The sequence below is a fragment of the Chamaea fasciata genome, unplaced genomic scaffold (assembly GCF_029207755.1).
Source record: "Chamaea fasciata isolate MVZ Bird 193981 ecotype frontalis unplaced genomic scaffold, bChaFas1.0.hap1 SCAF_10, whole genome shotgun sequence".
Lineage (NCBI taxonomy): Eukaryota > Metazoa > Chordata > Aves > Passeriformes > Sylviidae > Chamaea > Chamaea fasciata.
The window spans coordinates 16,441,780-16,459,064 of NW_027094095.1; the positions used below are offsets into that span (position 1 = coordinate 16,441,780).

Below are 17,285 nucleotides of genomic sequence, written 5' to 3' on the forward strand. Positions count from 1 at the left end.
AGCCAGTGTTTGCTCTTTTCCTTTTTTTTTTTTGTCCTAGTGAGAGCCCATTGCATTTAGCATTCTTCTTCTGGCTTTCTTCTTTAGAGTGCAGCAAAAAGTATTTCCTTAGCATTTGCTAGTTCAAACACACTTCTCTTTTTACTTTATCCTTCCCCTTAAAAAAAATGCTCCGAATTTTTAATAGTTGTCTGGAAGAAGGAATACCAATGTGTTCTTCCAGCTTGTTATGGAATATACGGAGCTTGTTCCTTACTAATTTTATTTACCCTTAATGTTTTGGTAAAAATACCACTAGCAATGATTTTTCCTTTTTGGCTATAAAGTGAATGCAGAGGTTAATTGTTGTAGGGCTGATGGAAGGAGCTGCTGAAGGCTGTTAGCAGGGAAGCTTAAGAGCTGAAGTTACTTAAAAAGCTCACAAGAGATAGCTGACATATTTTTGCTTGTTGTCAGCTGATGCTCTCATAAGCATAGAGAGCATGAGTGAATGTAGGAGGAAACAATACATCTGCAGACACTGGCAGACAGCACTGCATGCCAAATTTGGCCACACTTCCTTTAGATAAATAATTTCTCAGTGACGTGCTGTGTTGAAATTTTATATAAACAGCAAAAACTATAAGACCTGGGCCCCAGAGTCTTGAGGGTTTCAAGATTTTCTGCAATCAATATTCTGACATCTGCAAATATTTTTCCCTAACAGCTGATGCCAGAAACAGAGCAACATTACTATTATTTGCTATGTATTCAAGGTTTTGAAAATATTGAAATCTTGTCTCTTCAGCCCCAGTCCTGGTAAGGATTGTTGCACTATTATAACCGTCAGCTCCTATGAGAAGGCTTTTACAAGAGTTATCAGAGCAGCAATCTTTTCTCAGAAAGGCCTGGAACCTCTTACAGCAACTCCATCAGCATCTCAAGAAATGTACATCCAAAAACACTGTATTATGTTTCAATAATCAAGGGGTTTAGAGAAACTTCTGTTGAACATGATGTAGCTTACTTTGCACATTGAAGGTATGGGATTTTCCTCCGTAGGACCACACAATAGCTACCTAACTCTGTGGTAAGAGTTCCTTAATAATTAAGATAATTCCACTATAACAGCCATACACACTAGAGGTATCCAAAAAGTGTCTCCTATCACTGAGGAATTTATGCAGGAAACCAATGTGCAAGACTCCCTGAACAGAAACATCCCACAGGAAAACCTTACCTGACTTTTATAGAAGCATCTCTAGACAAGCTTCTGAAGTTATAAAACCAAATCATTTATTGAACAGGTATTTTTTAAGAAATCGAGTTTCCATAACACAAATCAAACCTATGCCTTGCACCCAAGACATCCTGAAGGCAGCAGCTGTGGAATATTGACAGTTACCCACGGCACTGAGGAAACATGGCCTATGCAAAATGAGTGACTGCATTTATTACTATTGCCTAAGTAGGAAAGGCCAGACAGGAACAAAAATGTGCTTTTAAAAGTTATGTTTTTCTTTTGATGATATAATCTTCAGCACCTGGCCTTTCCTCTAGCAACACTCCCAAAGTAGTACTGTTCTCTGAAAATAGTCTGAACAAAATGCATACACTTTGTTCCATTTTCAGTCCTCCACATGCTAAACAGGAACAAAGCAGAGATATGCAAGTACAGAAAAAAGTCTCTCAAACACTTTCTTATTTCAGTCTTACCTTAAGGCAAACTTGTAAATTTTAAGGGAATATCTCGAGAATTAAGCATAGAGCTTATGAAACTCTTTTTTCTTTGTTGTTTTTGATCAAAGTTAACTTTCTTAGAGAACAGGTATGCACAGCAATAACCTCTTGAAAGTTAATAATCCTCTTAGGATAAGACTGTGTTAGTGATATTTATGTAACTTTTACATCTGCAAGTATTTCTTAAACTGACATTTGCAGTCTACCTGTACAAGACAAAATTTCAGTAGTTCAGAGCACAGTGTGAAGTTATTTCAATGAGTGTAAATATTGAGGGCAACAAGGTAAAACTGCCTCGGTATTCCATTTCCATACAAAACATATGAAAGGATAAACAGAGTAAGTTATCTTCTCAGAGCCTTATGCCTTTAAAAAAAGGATGCAGCAAAGCCTCTTTTGCAGTTATTCTTGTTGCAGGGTTTAAGTCTAGTAGCTTATCAAGTAGGTCATATGCTTCATCAGGAACCTGATCCCATCCTTTCATATCAGTTGCCTTCATTTCCAAAGCACTGTCACCTTCTTGAAAACTCTGTAAGTGCTGAATTTGTTTTCTGAGTGTCTCAGGAGCACAGGGTTTGTCTTCTGCAACTGGCAAAGCTGTGTTGTTTTCAGACCTGCTGGGCCCTTCCCCCTGAGATCTCTTACAGCTGCTGTTTGGTCCTCTCAGCTTTTCGCAGAGGCTTCGTAGGTTTTGAGTTGGGACAACTTGGGTACACACAACTGATTTTCCTAGGGAGAAAAGGTTGTACAGGAAGCCACCTTTTATTATACTTCCTATACAATTGTAAATTTTGTTTCAGAGAAACTTCATGTCTCCAAGTATAACCAGCGTGAAAGAAAAACATCCCAAGTCCATCAAAGAACCAAATCCACCCCGCCATGCCTCCACACTAGCCCTGCATTACAGCAGCAGCCCCTGACAGTCAGAAGGGGTCATCATCTCAGTTCTGCTCAGAACAAAGAGCTTTGGGTCATGTGAAGTTATGTAGTGGCAGGTTGTCAGCCACCCTGTACACCAACTTTTTGCATTTCACTGTCATTTTAACAGAACTAAAGACAATTAAATACCCTGATGTTTACACCTCTGTCTGGAGAATGAAAACTGATGCTGGCAGTTACACAAGGTAACAAGTCCAGGTCGCAAGTGCTGCAGCATTTAGCCTGAGAGCAATTAGGGGAATGGTTATTTGGATATTTTGTGTTTTGTGGTGATTGTGTCTCTTTTAAACAGGCCAGCCGTTGGGCATTGGGTTTTTGGGTTTTCAGTGTGTTTGTTTGTTTTACTAGGCCTTTTGGGGGAAGGGGTGGGGGAAAAAGCAAGGTTTACATCATTTAAATATTAAGTCATATTGACTTAAGCCTCCAGGCCAAATTTTGTAGGAATAGAAACACTGTCTCAAGAATTCTAACCAAATGCCAGTAGGAAACATTTAGTTGGCATGCTTCACCTCAAGTAGCCCTGACTTAGGGAAAGGCAGTAGACAGGTTGGGAAAACTATGACAGAAAGCACCCCATACATACATTGTAAAAGACAGAAAAACACAAAACTGTGTTAAAAGTTTGTCTATATAGACATGCAAAAAGTGTGATTTACTTCCAAAATTACTGTCAAAGCTAAAAACGTATTTATATATGCAAAAAAACCCCACTGATTGTAAATCACAGCATCAAGTAACATTTTGCCCCTTCCCCCATAATTAAGGTTTGCATACCAAAAGTTCTAGCAGCCTGGATGGTTTCTCTGGATCCACGAACTGTCATGATTTGTGCCAAAGCAGTTAAATCATCACTTGCTTTGAAAAATGGATACCGTCCACTGAGTAGAGAAAGGAATATGATTCCTGCAGACCACATGTCTATTGCTGCAAAGGAAAGCAAATTTATTAACAATTAAACTCATGATTTCATCACAAACAAAATCTCAACTTGCTTTAAAAAGAAATTATGATCTGAAAAGTTTCTATCAGCAGAAGTTATGTTCTGAAGTACTTCTTGACTTTGGTCACATAGATAATACTTCAGACAAGAGTGGAAATTACTGTAATTACATTGAAGAATAATTTCCTACTTTGATGCAGAGGGACTGTTTTTCATATGAGTAATTCCATTAACTTGCTAAACTTAAAAAAGGACCAAACCAATGTTTGAAGTTGTTTTACCTGCGAAGATGAGAGGGGGCAAATGAAATGGCAGGTTTGATATATATTTAACTTTACATCACACGAAGAAAACCTCATATAAGGGTCATAAATAAAAAAACAACTCACAAATGTTCATAAAAATAGTTTTGGGGGATTGAGGCTGGCATAGGTAGGCAATACTAAGAAATTTATCTTATTATGAGCTTTGTTCCTCTCTAATATGAACTCACTTGACAAGACAGGCAGTTTAAAAGCTGTAATAGTTCAAAGTTATTCATCACTTTCATTGTGTTATGAAGAGTACAGAGAGTACTCTGGGGATAGAGGCCAAAGCCTGATGGAAACTTCCATCTAGAAGTTACAAGAATACCTGTCTGCCATTATTTTTCTGGCTCACTAAGGTGCACTTTTTGAGAGATGGCAAGGAAAGTGAAGGAGAGAGTTTGAAGGATCTCAAACTCTGAAGAGAAAAATTAAGAGTTGGGAAATAGAGGCATATTCATCTTAGTCCTATTCAAAAAAGTGAGTAGCAAAATAGGCAGTAATTAATTTGGACATTTTAATTAGAAACACTCTTGGCACAGGACTTTGATTTGAAAAAAAAAGTATTAGGTAGTTTAGTTGCAAAACCAGATTTTACGTCTTTTATTAAAAAAACCAAAAATCCAAGTTTATAATTTGGCACATTTTACAGTGGAAAGGTTTTCTGCCTTCCGCACAGTTCCTGTAAAAAAGTGTTAGTATCATCTTTCCAACAGGGATACAGTAATGCTGTCTGTTTGAGGGGCTGTGCATCCCCCTGAGGATGTGGTTGGGTAAGCTGGAGTAAATCAAGGTCAAGACCTTTGAAAAGGTTTAATTATGTAACTAGCTGAAATGAAAAGGCATTATACATCTGAGTGGGCAGTAAATCCTGGCCCCACGACTGTCATAGAGCTGTGATCATCAGCAGAGTGCAAGATCTTGTGGAATGACATCAAAATCATGATTCCTCCCTCTGCTTTTGTCTAGTGTTATGCAGCTAGTGAGGAAAGGGGAACAGAGGGAAAAACCAAGGGGAAGTGTAACTGGATCTGTGCAGCCTCAACTTAGGAGTTTAGGTTATACTCCCAGCACTGTGAACCTGGGCCAGATGTGCTATAATAGTTCTGGGTAGAGTTAACTAGATTCAGCCAGTAACTTGGTCTCAGCACAGAGGCTAAAACTAGGACTAAGACTGGCAGGAATACAAGGAGGTGACTCCAGCAGCCCCAAATGAAAGTGGACAGCAATACTTGCTAGTTCAAATAAAACATGATATCATAAATATAAGTATTATTCTACCCATTTCTAATAAAGGCCTTTGATGGCATACTGCAGGAGCTCAGCATCACTGACTCAGGCAAGGGATGCCTGTGCCACTCCCAAGGGTGTCCAGATCTACCCCTACTTTTTGTAATCTTGCTCTTCATTACTCTACAGAACAGAGAACCATCTGAAAGTGTGATTAACACCAGCATGTGTCCAAGATTTCCCAGGTATGTCTTCTTTCTGCCTCAATTCTGTCTAGACAGATTCAGAGATTGTCTAAGCTTGTCCTAGGTTTCTGCCCATAGAGCTGGCTGTTACAGCACAGGCACAAGAACTCCAAACAAGCTGCCATACCTTTGAAATCTCAGTCATACCCACAGGACAGATGTTGTTTCAAACAGCAGTAAGCTATCTAGGCATAAGATGATCCAACATATTGTTAATTCTGTTTTGAGTGGGTATACATACTTTACTCGTATATTGACAACTTTCTCGAAAGTTATTCAGAAAAAAAAAACACCTTATATTTTAAATCCAGTTTTTGAGGACATTTGTATTTTTTTGTAAGTGAGAACTCCTGGTCGTACACCAAATGTTTAATGGGTAACTGCTTCTATCGGCTCTCCATCCTGCAGGTAGGCACAACCTCTCTAGCAAAAAGAAAAAAAATCTCATAAAAAGTAATTAAATAATACTTTCTAGAACACATTTGCAATTACACCATTAATTATGCCTGCTATGGCAGCATATGTTACAACCTGCCTACAAAAGGCTAAATGTCCTCTCTCCCAAAGATTTATTCAAGATTTTTCTTGAACAAATAAGCAAGAAACTTCATAAAAATTTCTTTTTTCTTTTAAAATATATTTTAATCTACTCCTGCACATGGCACTACCTCTCAAATTAATAAGGACACATACAAGTTTCAAACAATGGAAAATATTCCTGAACTGATCTTTCTCTGAATAATAAACTTTTAATTAAAGTCGAGAAATACTTGAAAAGCATTAGAAGGGATGAAAAATGAATTTCACGAGTTAAAAAATCCTCCCATAAAAAGACAACAAAATATGCATAAATGAGAAGGATGAAAAGGTGAAAAATGCCATTTGTTTGAGTCTGTTGGGGAGTACCTGTGGTCTGAGTGGGGCACTTTGTTAATACTTCTGGTGCTCTGAATCCAGGTGTTCCTGCCCTGGGAGCCACTTGCTGACGCCTTGTAATAAGAGACAAATATATTTAGAACATAAAACTTAATAATTAAGTTCTAAATCTAATAGTATTTAATATTATTTTTAGAATATACTTGTGTAAGATGTGTAAACAACCTAACCCTGCTTTATTCAAGTTTTACAGAGGTTTGAAGCATCCTACCTAGCATGAAATCATAAGATATGCACATAATAGACTTATTACCTATTATATGTTAATTATTTTATCTAGCATAGAAGACCAGAGAAATACTTATTGCATACTTAACTCACAATTACCTTTTCTTAGTTTCATCTAAGAGAAGTGTCATTTTTGTTAAAGGGTTATTTTCATGGAAAACTTTGAAGTTGAGGCTAATTAACCCAAGGCAAAAAGCATATGAGATTCTTGAAAGTGGATGCTATGGCTTTTTGTTAGTCCAGAGCAAACAAAGGGTTACTCTGAGTGTTGCCAAGAATTTACTTTTTGTTAGATTAAATAAAAGGTGCAAGCTTATCATTATTTGAAAAATCACATGTGGATAAAAGGCAGTAGTAGATCATAATCAAAACTACCTGCAGAGGGATGGAGTTTAACTGAGCTGCCAAGACTGTCCAACATGAGGCACTGAACAGGTTGCCCAGAGATGCTGTGGATGCCCATCCCTGGCAGTGCTCAAGGTCAGGCAGGATGCAGCTCAGAGCAACCTGGTCTAGTGGGAGTTGCCCATGGCAGGGGTTTTGGAACAAGATGACCTTAAGGTTCCTTCCAACCCAAACCATTCTGTGATTCTACTAGTTTTTTAGATGAACAAATACAAAACATTTATGCTTCCTTTTCTACATTTCATGATTTCCAGAACCCCAAATGTTGGTATAATTTAGGCCTATTAGATAACTACTAAATGACAGAATTTAGAACACTTTTGTAAGTGTTGTAATTAAATCAAGTGATTTTCTGCAACACATGTGAGTGAATAAACACAGCAACAAGAAAATTACCAGTGAATCTTTCTAACTTCAGATAGCAGTGAACTAATCCATGAATTCCACTAACTATTCTTGTTTAAAAAGAGCATACTCAGTGTTTTAAGGGCTGCAGAGATCAAATGCTATCTTTCACTCACTAAATCAGCAGTCTAGTAAATCCAAGTTTCTGACTTTGCTTGACAGCAGAGCAGACAATTTTACAACATTATCAAAGCAAATTACCTTGAAAGGCAAACACTGCAAACTCTATCCGTTGCATAACAGTCACAGGGCAGGTTTAAAGGGCAACCACTGGCAGCTTTCCTGGCTGCCCCATTGCTCACAGTTTTGGTAGAAATAATCTTCTTCTTTGTTACTAACTTCCTAGATGAAACATCTATTATCTTTGATTGTTTTATGAGCTGCAATGAAGATAATTTAGAAAAGATGACTTATTTTAAAAGTTTCCCTTTACATCTAGATAAGACAGTTCCTGAAATACTGACTTAACAGGTGCTCACGAACAAGAAGAATTTTAGAACAGACAGCAAACCTGTAACAGTATCAAAAATACTATAAAACAGACACTGGAACTTTCTAGATAGCCTGATTTCCTCCCCTTCCCCTTCAGAAAACATTTTCACTGTTTACCAAAAAACCAATATATATTAGATATTCTGAAGCTGCAAAACAAGTATTTTTCAAGTTAGTATAGTGTTTCAAGATTTTTTTTTGGCTCAACATAAGAATAAGAAAGAATATGAAATGTCACAGCAACACAGACACTAACTCTAGTTCTACAAAAAAAAACCCCTGTAAACTAAAGCCTCTAACTTAGTTGGGGTTTCCCCCTTGTCATATTAAATACTAATTATAAAAAAATAGTTACAATAGTTATCCTCAGCTTCAACTGCAAAATAATTTTTAAAAGAATTTCACAAGGTAAGTAGGGGATGGTTGAGCACTGGAACAGGCTCTCAGAGCAGTGGTCACAGCACCAGCCTGGCAGAGCTCAAGAAGCATTTGGACAATGCTCTCAGGCACAGGGTGTGACTCTTGGGGTGTCATGTGCAGAACCAGGAGTTGGACTTGATGATCCTCATGGTTCCCTTCCAACTCAGTTTATTTTGTGACTCTATGATTAACTGCACGGATAGATGCATAGGAAAAAAAGATTAACCTAGCATCCAAACAAGATCAGCTAGGGAGGCAGCTACAGAACTCGTTGTTTAAGAGCTTCAAGAGGGACTGAAACAGAAATGGAAAATTCTCAGAGCCTTTCAGGAAAGACACATTTAACAATCTGCTCAAAACCTTTTAGTTCCATAGCATTCTGGAGCCGTGCTCAGTCTTACAGAACAACCAGTTCTATAATTTTTCAAATATGCAGCAGATTGATCCTGCTGGTGAGTCAATACTTCTTACTTTTGTGCCTGAGTTCTCCTGGTATGTGGAGCTATAGACATTGAAATTCCTCTCTCCGAAGACAGAGCGCTGGACAGAATGGTGCACAGAGTCCTCCTACAATACCAACAAAAAGGACAAAAAGGATCCTGTTCAACAGGCATCTGGGTACTGATAGTTCAAAACAAAGTGTGGAGTGTCATAAAACAAGAACAGATGCATGCAAGTCATTTTCAGGCATCAGCACACTGTGGATGAAGAAACATGGTCTAGACAGAACAGCAAACATGTTTATAAAACGAATCACAGCTCTGAAGTGCCCCAAGACAATCTCAGTGTAGTCTGTACTGCATTTGTTATGCAATAGTAACTAAACATAGGTGAATGATTATTGGCTTGGGGAGGAGTTTCACCGTCCATGTCTCTAAAAAAGGATTTAAGCTGTCTAAATAGTAACCCATGCTGGAGTTTTATACAGCCTTCGGCACTGTATTACATCTAAGAGATAGTGATGAAGCCAATAGTTATGTAGAAATAGCTCCTTAGATATGAACACTGTGACGCTGTGCAGGCTCAGCCTCTGTGCAAGTACTGCATCGCCCCCTGTTGGATGAAGGAACACATTAAACATATACAACAGCATTAATGAAAGAGACTGAGAACCTTTCCTCCTCTTCCTTGTTTCATCTGTACTTTTGAAAGTGAGCTGGGCCTTCTGTCGGCTGCTTTTGAGGGTGACTGTTGAGCTATCTGTTTAAGTGCTGTGACACTGACAGAAACCCCATTTCCCAAGGCTACAGTGGGATTAGTTTGCAAGCAACTTCCCTGCTGGTCTTCAGAGTGGGTAGTTTTAAGAAGCTCAATTTTTGTATCAGGAGTTCCTTGTGCCAAGCCAAAATCTACCAAGGCATACCTGAAAAGACACAAATTCAGGATCAGGAGTCACAAACTATCTGTTATTAATTCAATTTACTATTCATTACTATTTTTCTTTCTTTCACATTTCATGCAATGTTGCCTAGCTGTACTGTTGCCAGCATCACTCCTATTCCTTCTCCTCCTACTGTTCCACCTTACCTATCCCCTCAACGTTTTTACCCTATACCACTGTTCATTGTTTCCTGTCCCAAAATCTTCTCAAGTGCATCCTTCCTCCAGAGGTGTTAAAAAAATATTTCCAGCAACTCCTTTTTGAAGTTCTTCTAATCCTACAGCCCTGAACATTCAGCCAGCAGTCATGTACAAGTGGTGACTCTTGCAGGATGCCCAAGGGCAGAGGACAAAGGAAGCAGTGAAGACAGACAAGATCAACAGGGTTTTGAGTTTTGACAGACTTCTGGAAATACTACTGGAACTTACTTTAGTCTTCAAACAGGTAAGACTACATTAGTTCACACTTCAGATCTGTCTCTAAAATAATTATTTTTTACTACAGCCAGTACAAAGACAATCCATCTGTCCCTGGGTCTCAAACTCAACTCCACGACTATAAACGCTAAGTAGAGATTAAGGCTCAAACAAATGCTGGAAGACCAAAATGACAGTACATATTCATTTTTGACAGATTAAAAAAAAAAAAAAACCCAAACAAAAAACCCAAAAATCAGTATTTCTCAAATTTTTACGCTTGCAGTTTGGCAAAATGCAATCAAATCTCCCCTACAAACTTTCACTGCATAGAAGCCCAGAAACATTTAGGCTGGAAAAGACCTTTAAAATCAAGTCCAACTCTTAAGCCCCCTCTGCCAAGTCCCACAAAACCATATCCCTAAGTGCTGCATCTACACCACTTTTAAATTCCTCTAGGGATGATGACTCAACCACTTCCCTGGGCAGCCTATTCCAGCGCTTGATAAACCTTTTCCTAATATCGAACCTAAACCTTCCCTGGTGCAACTTGAGGCCATTTCCTGTCATCATTTTTACCTGGGGATGTGCATCCTGCTACAACCCCCTCTCAGTGCTTTGCTTTGGACACACTCCAACACCCCAGTGTCTCAACTGTCCAAGCACAATGCTAACAAATACAGCTATAGGACTGCTAGTACTGAAGCATTCTGTCCATTTCAGCTCTTCACAAAGAGGCAGTACCTCACTTTTAAAAATCTTTAAATTTTGTAACTTGCAGGCAAAAGAGCCAACCCTACTTGTTATAAGTATTATTTCAATGTAAGGTGAAAACAGCCCAAAGCCAGCTATCTTATCTGTATCAGTTTTACTCTATCCACTATTAAAAATGTACAAGGATCATTCTATGCACCACAAGTTACATTTAACTTTCTTATTTAAAAAAAACCCCATATTTTATTCTTTACATTCTTATTTGAAAATGTAGTACTTTTTACTCAGTCGTAAAATCTTCATTTTAGCAGGTATCTGTTACTCTATGAAGCAGATATTACATTAAATAATAAAAAAAAATCCTTCCCTTCTTAAGTTCCTTTACAAAAAAAGAAAAAACTTACAAATAAACCCCCACATTTTTAGCTTTATTATTTAAGCACATGTTATGCAGCTGGAACGAAAGAAGCCGAAAAGCCTAATTGACTGTGTTCTGCCAAGGCACACACCCCCAGATGAGATCACAGTATGGTCAGACTCACTTTTTTAGCTGCCTGTTGTAGAGGAAGTTGCTGGGCTTGACATCACGGTGAACAATACCGAAGTGATGAATGCGCCTCAGTGCTTTAAACAGATTAAACATGTATTCCCTCACTTCTTCAAAGGAAAGGGAATTCAAAATGTCCTGAAAGATTTTTTGGATATTGTAATTTATAGAATCATAGAATAATTATAGAATAGTTATGCATCTGCTTTTAATTAGATGTTTTACTACATATCAAAAGTCTGAGACTCACCAAGAAGGATTCATGCTCCAGATATGGCATAACAATAACAACGTGATCATTTTTCCTAAAACAGTATTTAACTCCCATAACATTATCTTGTCCCCTAGAAGAAAAGTAATGTTACTGAACAAATACCAGAAGATGGATGTTTATTTTCCTTTATTTCTTAAAAACTTCAGTCAGTCTTCCTTTTATAATTCTAATTTATATTTTGGCAACAGTCTTATCAGCAGTCAGTAGCTGTGCTCTTGCTGCTCATTGCTCCATTCCATTTAACTCCATTTTATGCTCCATTCTGCAGTGTGGAATGAGACTCTGCAGATTATCTGTGGGGCTGTGGTTTGTAGTTACCACTGCAATTAATATAGGCCCTAACTTTCACGATCCTACTACTTTAAGAAGGTGCTATTCAGCATGCTCTGCCAACAAGTATTCGTTCCTAAACCCACATTTTCTAATGAAGTGATTCTTTTTACCAAGCATTTCAGAACTGGAACTTTGTTACCACAGAGATATATAATGGAATTTCTCAGCTGGTAAATAGAGCACCCCCCAAACTGAGACTAGCAGCAAAGGGGATCCACTACAGGTAAGACACACCTTTTGTTATTTGCTGTCAATAAAAACAATATACGTGTGTGTGGTTAAAAACAAATCAAGAGAAGTGCCAAAACTTAAATAAATACAGAACAGTGAAACAACATTCAGCAGTTTAGTCATGACAATCATAATTTTTTTGTTTATGTACCCTGCCACTGTGAGGCACTGAAGTTCAGCAGCTATTCGCAGAGGGTGGCTGGTTGGAATCAAGTGTTTCAGAGCCATTTTCTCCTCATATCCTGTTTGTAGCTGTGCTGTGGCCAAGTAAACAGAACTAAAAGTACCTGTAAACAAAGGAGAAAAACACTGTCTTCAACATTTTTAATTAGGTCAATGCAGATTTTTACAGAAGTGATCTAACTGTTCACAATCCTGCAGTACACTTGATACTACATCAAAAGCACATTCTAGAAGAGAAAAATCCAGTTCCTTTTCTCTACTACTGAATATACTGATCTTGTATACAAGTTTTTTATGTCAGTAAAAATGCAAATATAACACTGTCTAACTTGCCTGGGACACAGTGCTCTTTGAATGTAAATTTCCTACCTTTGATTTGCTTTCTTGTTTAGGTAGCTTACTTTCATCTGACATCTAACTCCTCTCCCTACAATGTAAGAGAACTATATAATGCTAATCTGGAAAGCACTGCCAATGCTAGTCAAAGGACTTCTGAAATTGCTACATTTTCCTTAATTCTGTACTTTATCTATAAAGGAAGGCTTTCCACATGATGTATAACTGCACTGTTTATTTGCCCAGAGCATTTTACCACATCCAATGTGATACACTTGCTTGAGAAAGGGAGTATTCAGACTGTATGATAAGTTTGCCCAGCCATTTAATTTTAAGGATATCCTAATAAATAGGAGATGAATTTGAGATATCTGAACATACAAGTTGAAGTATTCTTCCGTATGAATAAAGAATAGAAATTACTTTTGATTATGTTTTAAGTGATGTCTTTGCATCATGCTGGTTCAACAGACTGAGTGCAAACATACAGCAAAATGCCAGCAAAATCTAAATACTTCATGCAACTGTAACAAAAAAAAAAAAAAAAAAAAAAATCCCAAACAACCTATAAGCCCATAACTTCAACAGAACTGACTGCAGCAACAAGGGTTACCAAATTTGACAGAAGGCATCATTTTTGGTGGTGAGAACTGCTAAAATGAAAGTGATTCCAGAGTGGAATACTAAGTTGAAGCTTGTTTTCTCATAATGCTGCTGAACTGCAAATGGTATTTTTTAAAAACACTGTTTGCTCCCAAAAGTAAAATCAGAGTACTATTCATAACCAGAAATTTTGTTTAATCACACTATCTTTTTTATGATAGGTAGAAGGCTATTTTTTTTTTTAATTTTACATTCCTGTGGGGAGTGGAGCTGGGGGTTTTTAAGGAGTTGGGTGGTTTTTGAAATAAAAATTCTTAGGCATGTCATCTGCTGCACAGAAATTCCATCACAAAACCAATGCAAAACAATCCAGCTTCCCAGCACCATCTTTTGTTTTAAAAGTGTGGAGTCACAGAGCATTTCAGAGATTAAATGGGTAAAGTTTCAAAAAGTGCTGAAATCCCACACTCAGAAGTACCTGAATCTATTTATAGTCATGCCTGACACTCATTTAAGGTTCTTACAATACTGTCTTGTTGAAGACAAAGTGAACCCAAACATTCTAAAATCTGATACTGTATGTCTTCAAAAATAAAGAAGTTGTTCATTTTTTAAGTAAAGCCAGCTCCAACCTTTCAGTTTCCTCATCCACTTCTGCCAAAGAGATTTTAGCAGAAGCAAAGCTAACTTAAGGAACACCAATTAAGTATGTCAAAATACAGCTACATATAAGTAGATTTCTCATGTAAAGGAGAAAAAGAATGGATTATTAAGACTATTTACTTGAATCTACCTCAAAAATTTTTAATTGTCAATATTGGAATGCTATTTTTTAAAAAGGCTTAAATATACCAGATTTTCAAGAAAATATCTTGAAAATGTTCCTAATTAAAACACCTATGTGCTCAGCAACATATTATAATTCCTACAGTGATCATGTAGTAAGTAAAAAAAAAGGCATTTGGTGTAAATTGTGTATATTGAGATCTTAAATCTATGCTTTTTAAGTTAGAAATGCCAAAAGAAATCTTTACTCTAAGCAAGATAAAATGAAACATTTACCTTCTCCAATTTTTTCCTTTATTTTGAACACATTTACCAGCTGTGGCACAGCTTCATAAAGTTTTTCAATGTCTTTTTTTACTCCTGCTGTGGAAAGAATGGGGAAAATAAGTTAGGAATTTTATTGCTTGATTCAATATCTGATCTGTTTTGGAGATCACAAATAACACTTCACATGTACAGAGGGAAAAACAGCACAAAGGTTTCCTATCCTGCTGACATTACCATGTGGATACTTGATATTGTTATTCTTCATCACACTCCTTTATAAGCGGCAGCATTTAAACAATTATTTTTTACTTATCTGACACATAGCAGATTCTGAGAGGGCAAAAGCCTGGTTCGTAGGACACCTACAGCTCATCACTAAACGTTTACATGAAATTTGCAACAGCAATTTGACAAAAGACAAAATTATGACAGTTGTTTCTGTAAGCACAGATGCAAATCCATCAGATGCCGAAAAAGAATTATTTTTTAGATATTTTTAAGATTGGTAATGCAGTCTTTCCTACTGTTACTTCAAATAGTTGGCACCAAAGCCCATGTTTGCTCTGCATTTGGGCTGCTGCACTTCATGCTGCAATCACTAGATGGCACAACAAGGATGCTGTACTGTATTATTTCAAAAAAATCATGTTGATTTCCATTCAGTTTACAAATCCTTGTTGTTCAAGCGTTTCCTATACCCCACATAAGAATTCAATTCTTTTGAAGGTAGAGGACTTTTTGAAGAGAGGACTATATATTTTTTAAAAATCAGGATCCATTATATCTATAAACTGTCTGACCATCAAGGATTCCTGAGCAAGCCCTGTCCAGAAAGTGGAGACTCGGGTACATAAAGAGACTCAGAACAACTAACAAAACCTCTATCAGAACACACGTTCTTAGTTCAGCTTCTACAAAGAAAAACAAGAGTGTTTTTATGGACATAAACACATCTAAAGGTATTGAAGCACAAGGCAGGTGATTATAGGTTAAAAGGCAAAATACTGGGTTTCTGTACTTGTCTGGTCAATTTTATTCTCAAGGGCTGGCTTTTTTTTTTTTATTCTGGTATCCTCTTACACATTCAGTAATATATAAATAGTAGGTTTAGCAAATTGTGACAAACTACTGTTGCTGAAGTTTTGTAATGCACAAACAGCAAGAATACACTTAAAATCAAAAGCCACCTCAAACGTTTTCATTTCATTAATTCTTTATACAGCAGGATCATATACAGACAGGCTTATAATCAATACTGAAATTTCCCTCAGTGATGAAGCAGCACATCAACAACAAAATGTAATGTTCACAATCCCTGTTTCAGCACGTACCTGAAAGCTTGCTGCTCTGCTCAACATTCCCGGGGAAGTCTTCAGCCTGCTGAGGGTGCTGTTCATCACAGGGAGACTTCAACACCGTCTCCATCACAAAACAAGTCTCAAGTAAAAAAAATCCAAGACTTCGAGGGCCACTTCTGGATACCTGGGGGAGCAAGCATTTCTGGTAAGACACTTCCTAGCCCTGCACTCAGCTCCTGAGATGAGATTTAGGGAGTCCGAGGAGTTCCTCTGTGCTACCTAAAACAAAGTGTCACGCACCACTCCAGTGAAATAGTAAACCAGTAAAGCAACAAGGATAGAGGGGGGAAGGGTAAGCTTAAAAATAACTAATTTTCATCTCTCATGTTCCCTCATTCACATTAAAGCATTGTCTTTTCCCTGAAGTTTGCTTTGAAAGGCAAGGAACTGATGTACACAGAAATAGTTATACTGCACACTGCAAAAGCTATAGGAAGCCAGAAAAACTGAAAAAGATTATAAGAGAAAAAAAAATACCTTCTCCATACATGAGATGTCTCCCTCCTAGATAAATTCAACAAAATGCATAATTATTCATTGCCCTCTCACCACAAGAAAAATAGAACATGATTATTTTGAAATGCTTCTTCCCAAATCTTGGAAACAATACATAAAGTCGTCAACTAGTAAAGTCCACTAATATTGCACAATCAAAAAACCCCCTAATACTCCCTTTTCAGGAGCAAAAGAGTGGCAGGGACTCCCAGGGCAGAACAACCAGTGACAAGTGAACCTGGAAGCAGAAGCTCTTACAGTTACTCAAAACTGGTTCCATCCAGAAACCTTCTTTCCTTGTTACTTTAACAAACCTTCAAAGTTCTGGATGAACTTTTCCACACGGGAGAAAACATATTCTGAAAAACTCCTGATGAAAGAATTCATCTGTTTCAGCTATGGAGCTAGAAATACATCTTGTCCCCAAAGAATTTGAGCTACCTTTAGTCTGTCATCCTTGTGTAACAACAGAGACAAGAGGCAGGAGGCGTCTCTTTGGAGCCCCGTTTTTTTGCGGGAGCTTTGCCGGAGAGGGATTTGGAAACTACTGGAACGCGATTAGAGATGGTTCTAGTCTCTTCCAGGTAGCCACTCCCTCTGCTAGTGTTGAGTAGGCAGATCAGCCTGTTCCAGACGTGTACCACCATGCCCTCACCAGCAGCACAAGGACTGCAAGCTAACATACGCTGATCGGGAACGTGTGTCTGCTACAGGACGAGGAAGAGCCGTCACACATCCAAACCCCCGTGCGCCCTGGTGATGTCACCGGTGCCACACAAAGCGGGAACACCCGGAGCTCGTCACTGGCTTTACGGGACGACCCCCGCCAGCGAGGCCCCGGGCCAAGCGCACGCCGCGGGCTTCCCCATCGGCCCCGGGGCCCACGGGCGGCCGCAGCGGGGTGCAGACGGGCCCTTCGGCTCCCCTCCGGCCGGGCGGGGAGCCGTCCCCGCGGGGATGGCGGGCACTGAGGGGCGGGGGGCGCTCGGAGCGGACCCCCAGACGATCGGGTCGGGTCGGGTCGGGTCGGGTCGGGTCGGGTCGGGTCGGGTCGGGTCGGGTCGGGTCGGGTCGGGTCGGGGGCGGCAGAGCGCGGG

At 38.5% G+C, this 17,285-nt stretch overlaps 1 protein-coding gene and 1 long non-coding RNA gene across 2 annotated transcripts in view; one reads left to right on the forward strand and one right to left on the reverse strand.

Moving 5' to 3' along the window:
* LOC136294598 (uncharacterized) overlaps positions 1–17,285 on the forward strand; it is a 68,882-nt gene that overhangs the window by 36,349 nt on the left and 15,248 nt on the right. Inside the window, exons 3-6 of the long non-coding RNA XR_010722452.1 lie at positions 5,323–5,378; positions 9,976–10,089; positions 12,044–12,152; positions 15,660–15,838. This is a non-coding gene — a long non-coding RNA (uncharacterized lncRNA). The remainder of the gene's footprint in view (positions 1–5,322; positions 5,379–9,975; positions 10,090–12,043; positions 12,153–15,659; positions 15,839–17,285) is intronic.
* On the reverse strand, positions 1,251–15,760 carry CDC7 (cell division cycle 7). The gene is made up of 11 exons (XM_066192484.1): positions 15,667–15,760; positions 14,345–14,431; positions 12,312–12,447; positions 11,573–11,666; positions 11,318–11,460; positions 9,378–9,627; positions 8,736–8,831; positions 7,554–7,732; positions 6,285–6,367; positions 3,433–3,582; positions 1,251–2,448 (listed from the first exon to the last, which is right to left on the reverse strand). The coding sequence occupies exons 1-11, from the start codon at positions 15,758–15,760 to the stop codon at positions 2,072–2,074; spliced, it is 1,689 nt and encodes a 562-aa protein (XP_066048581.1). The 3' UTR covers positions 1,251–2,071.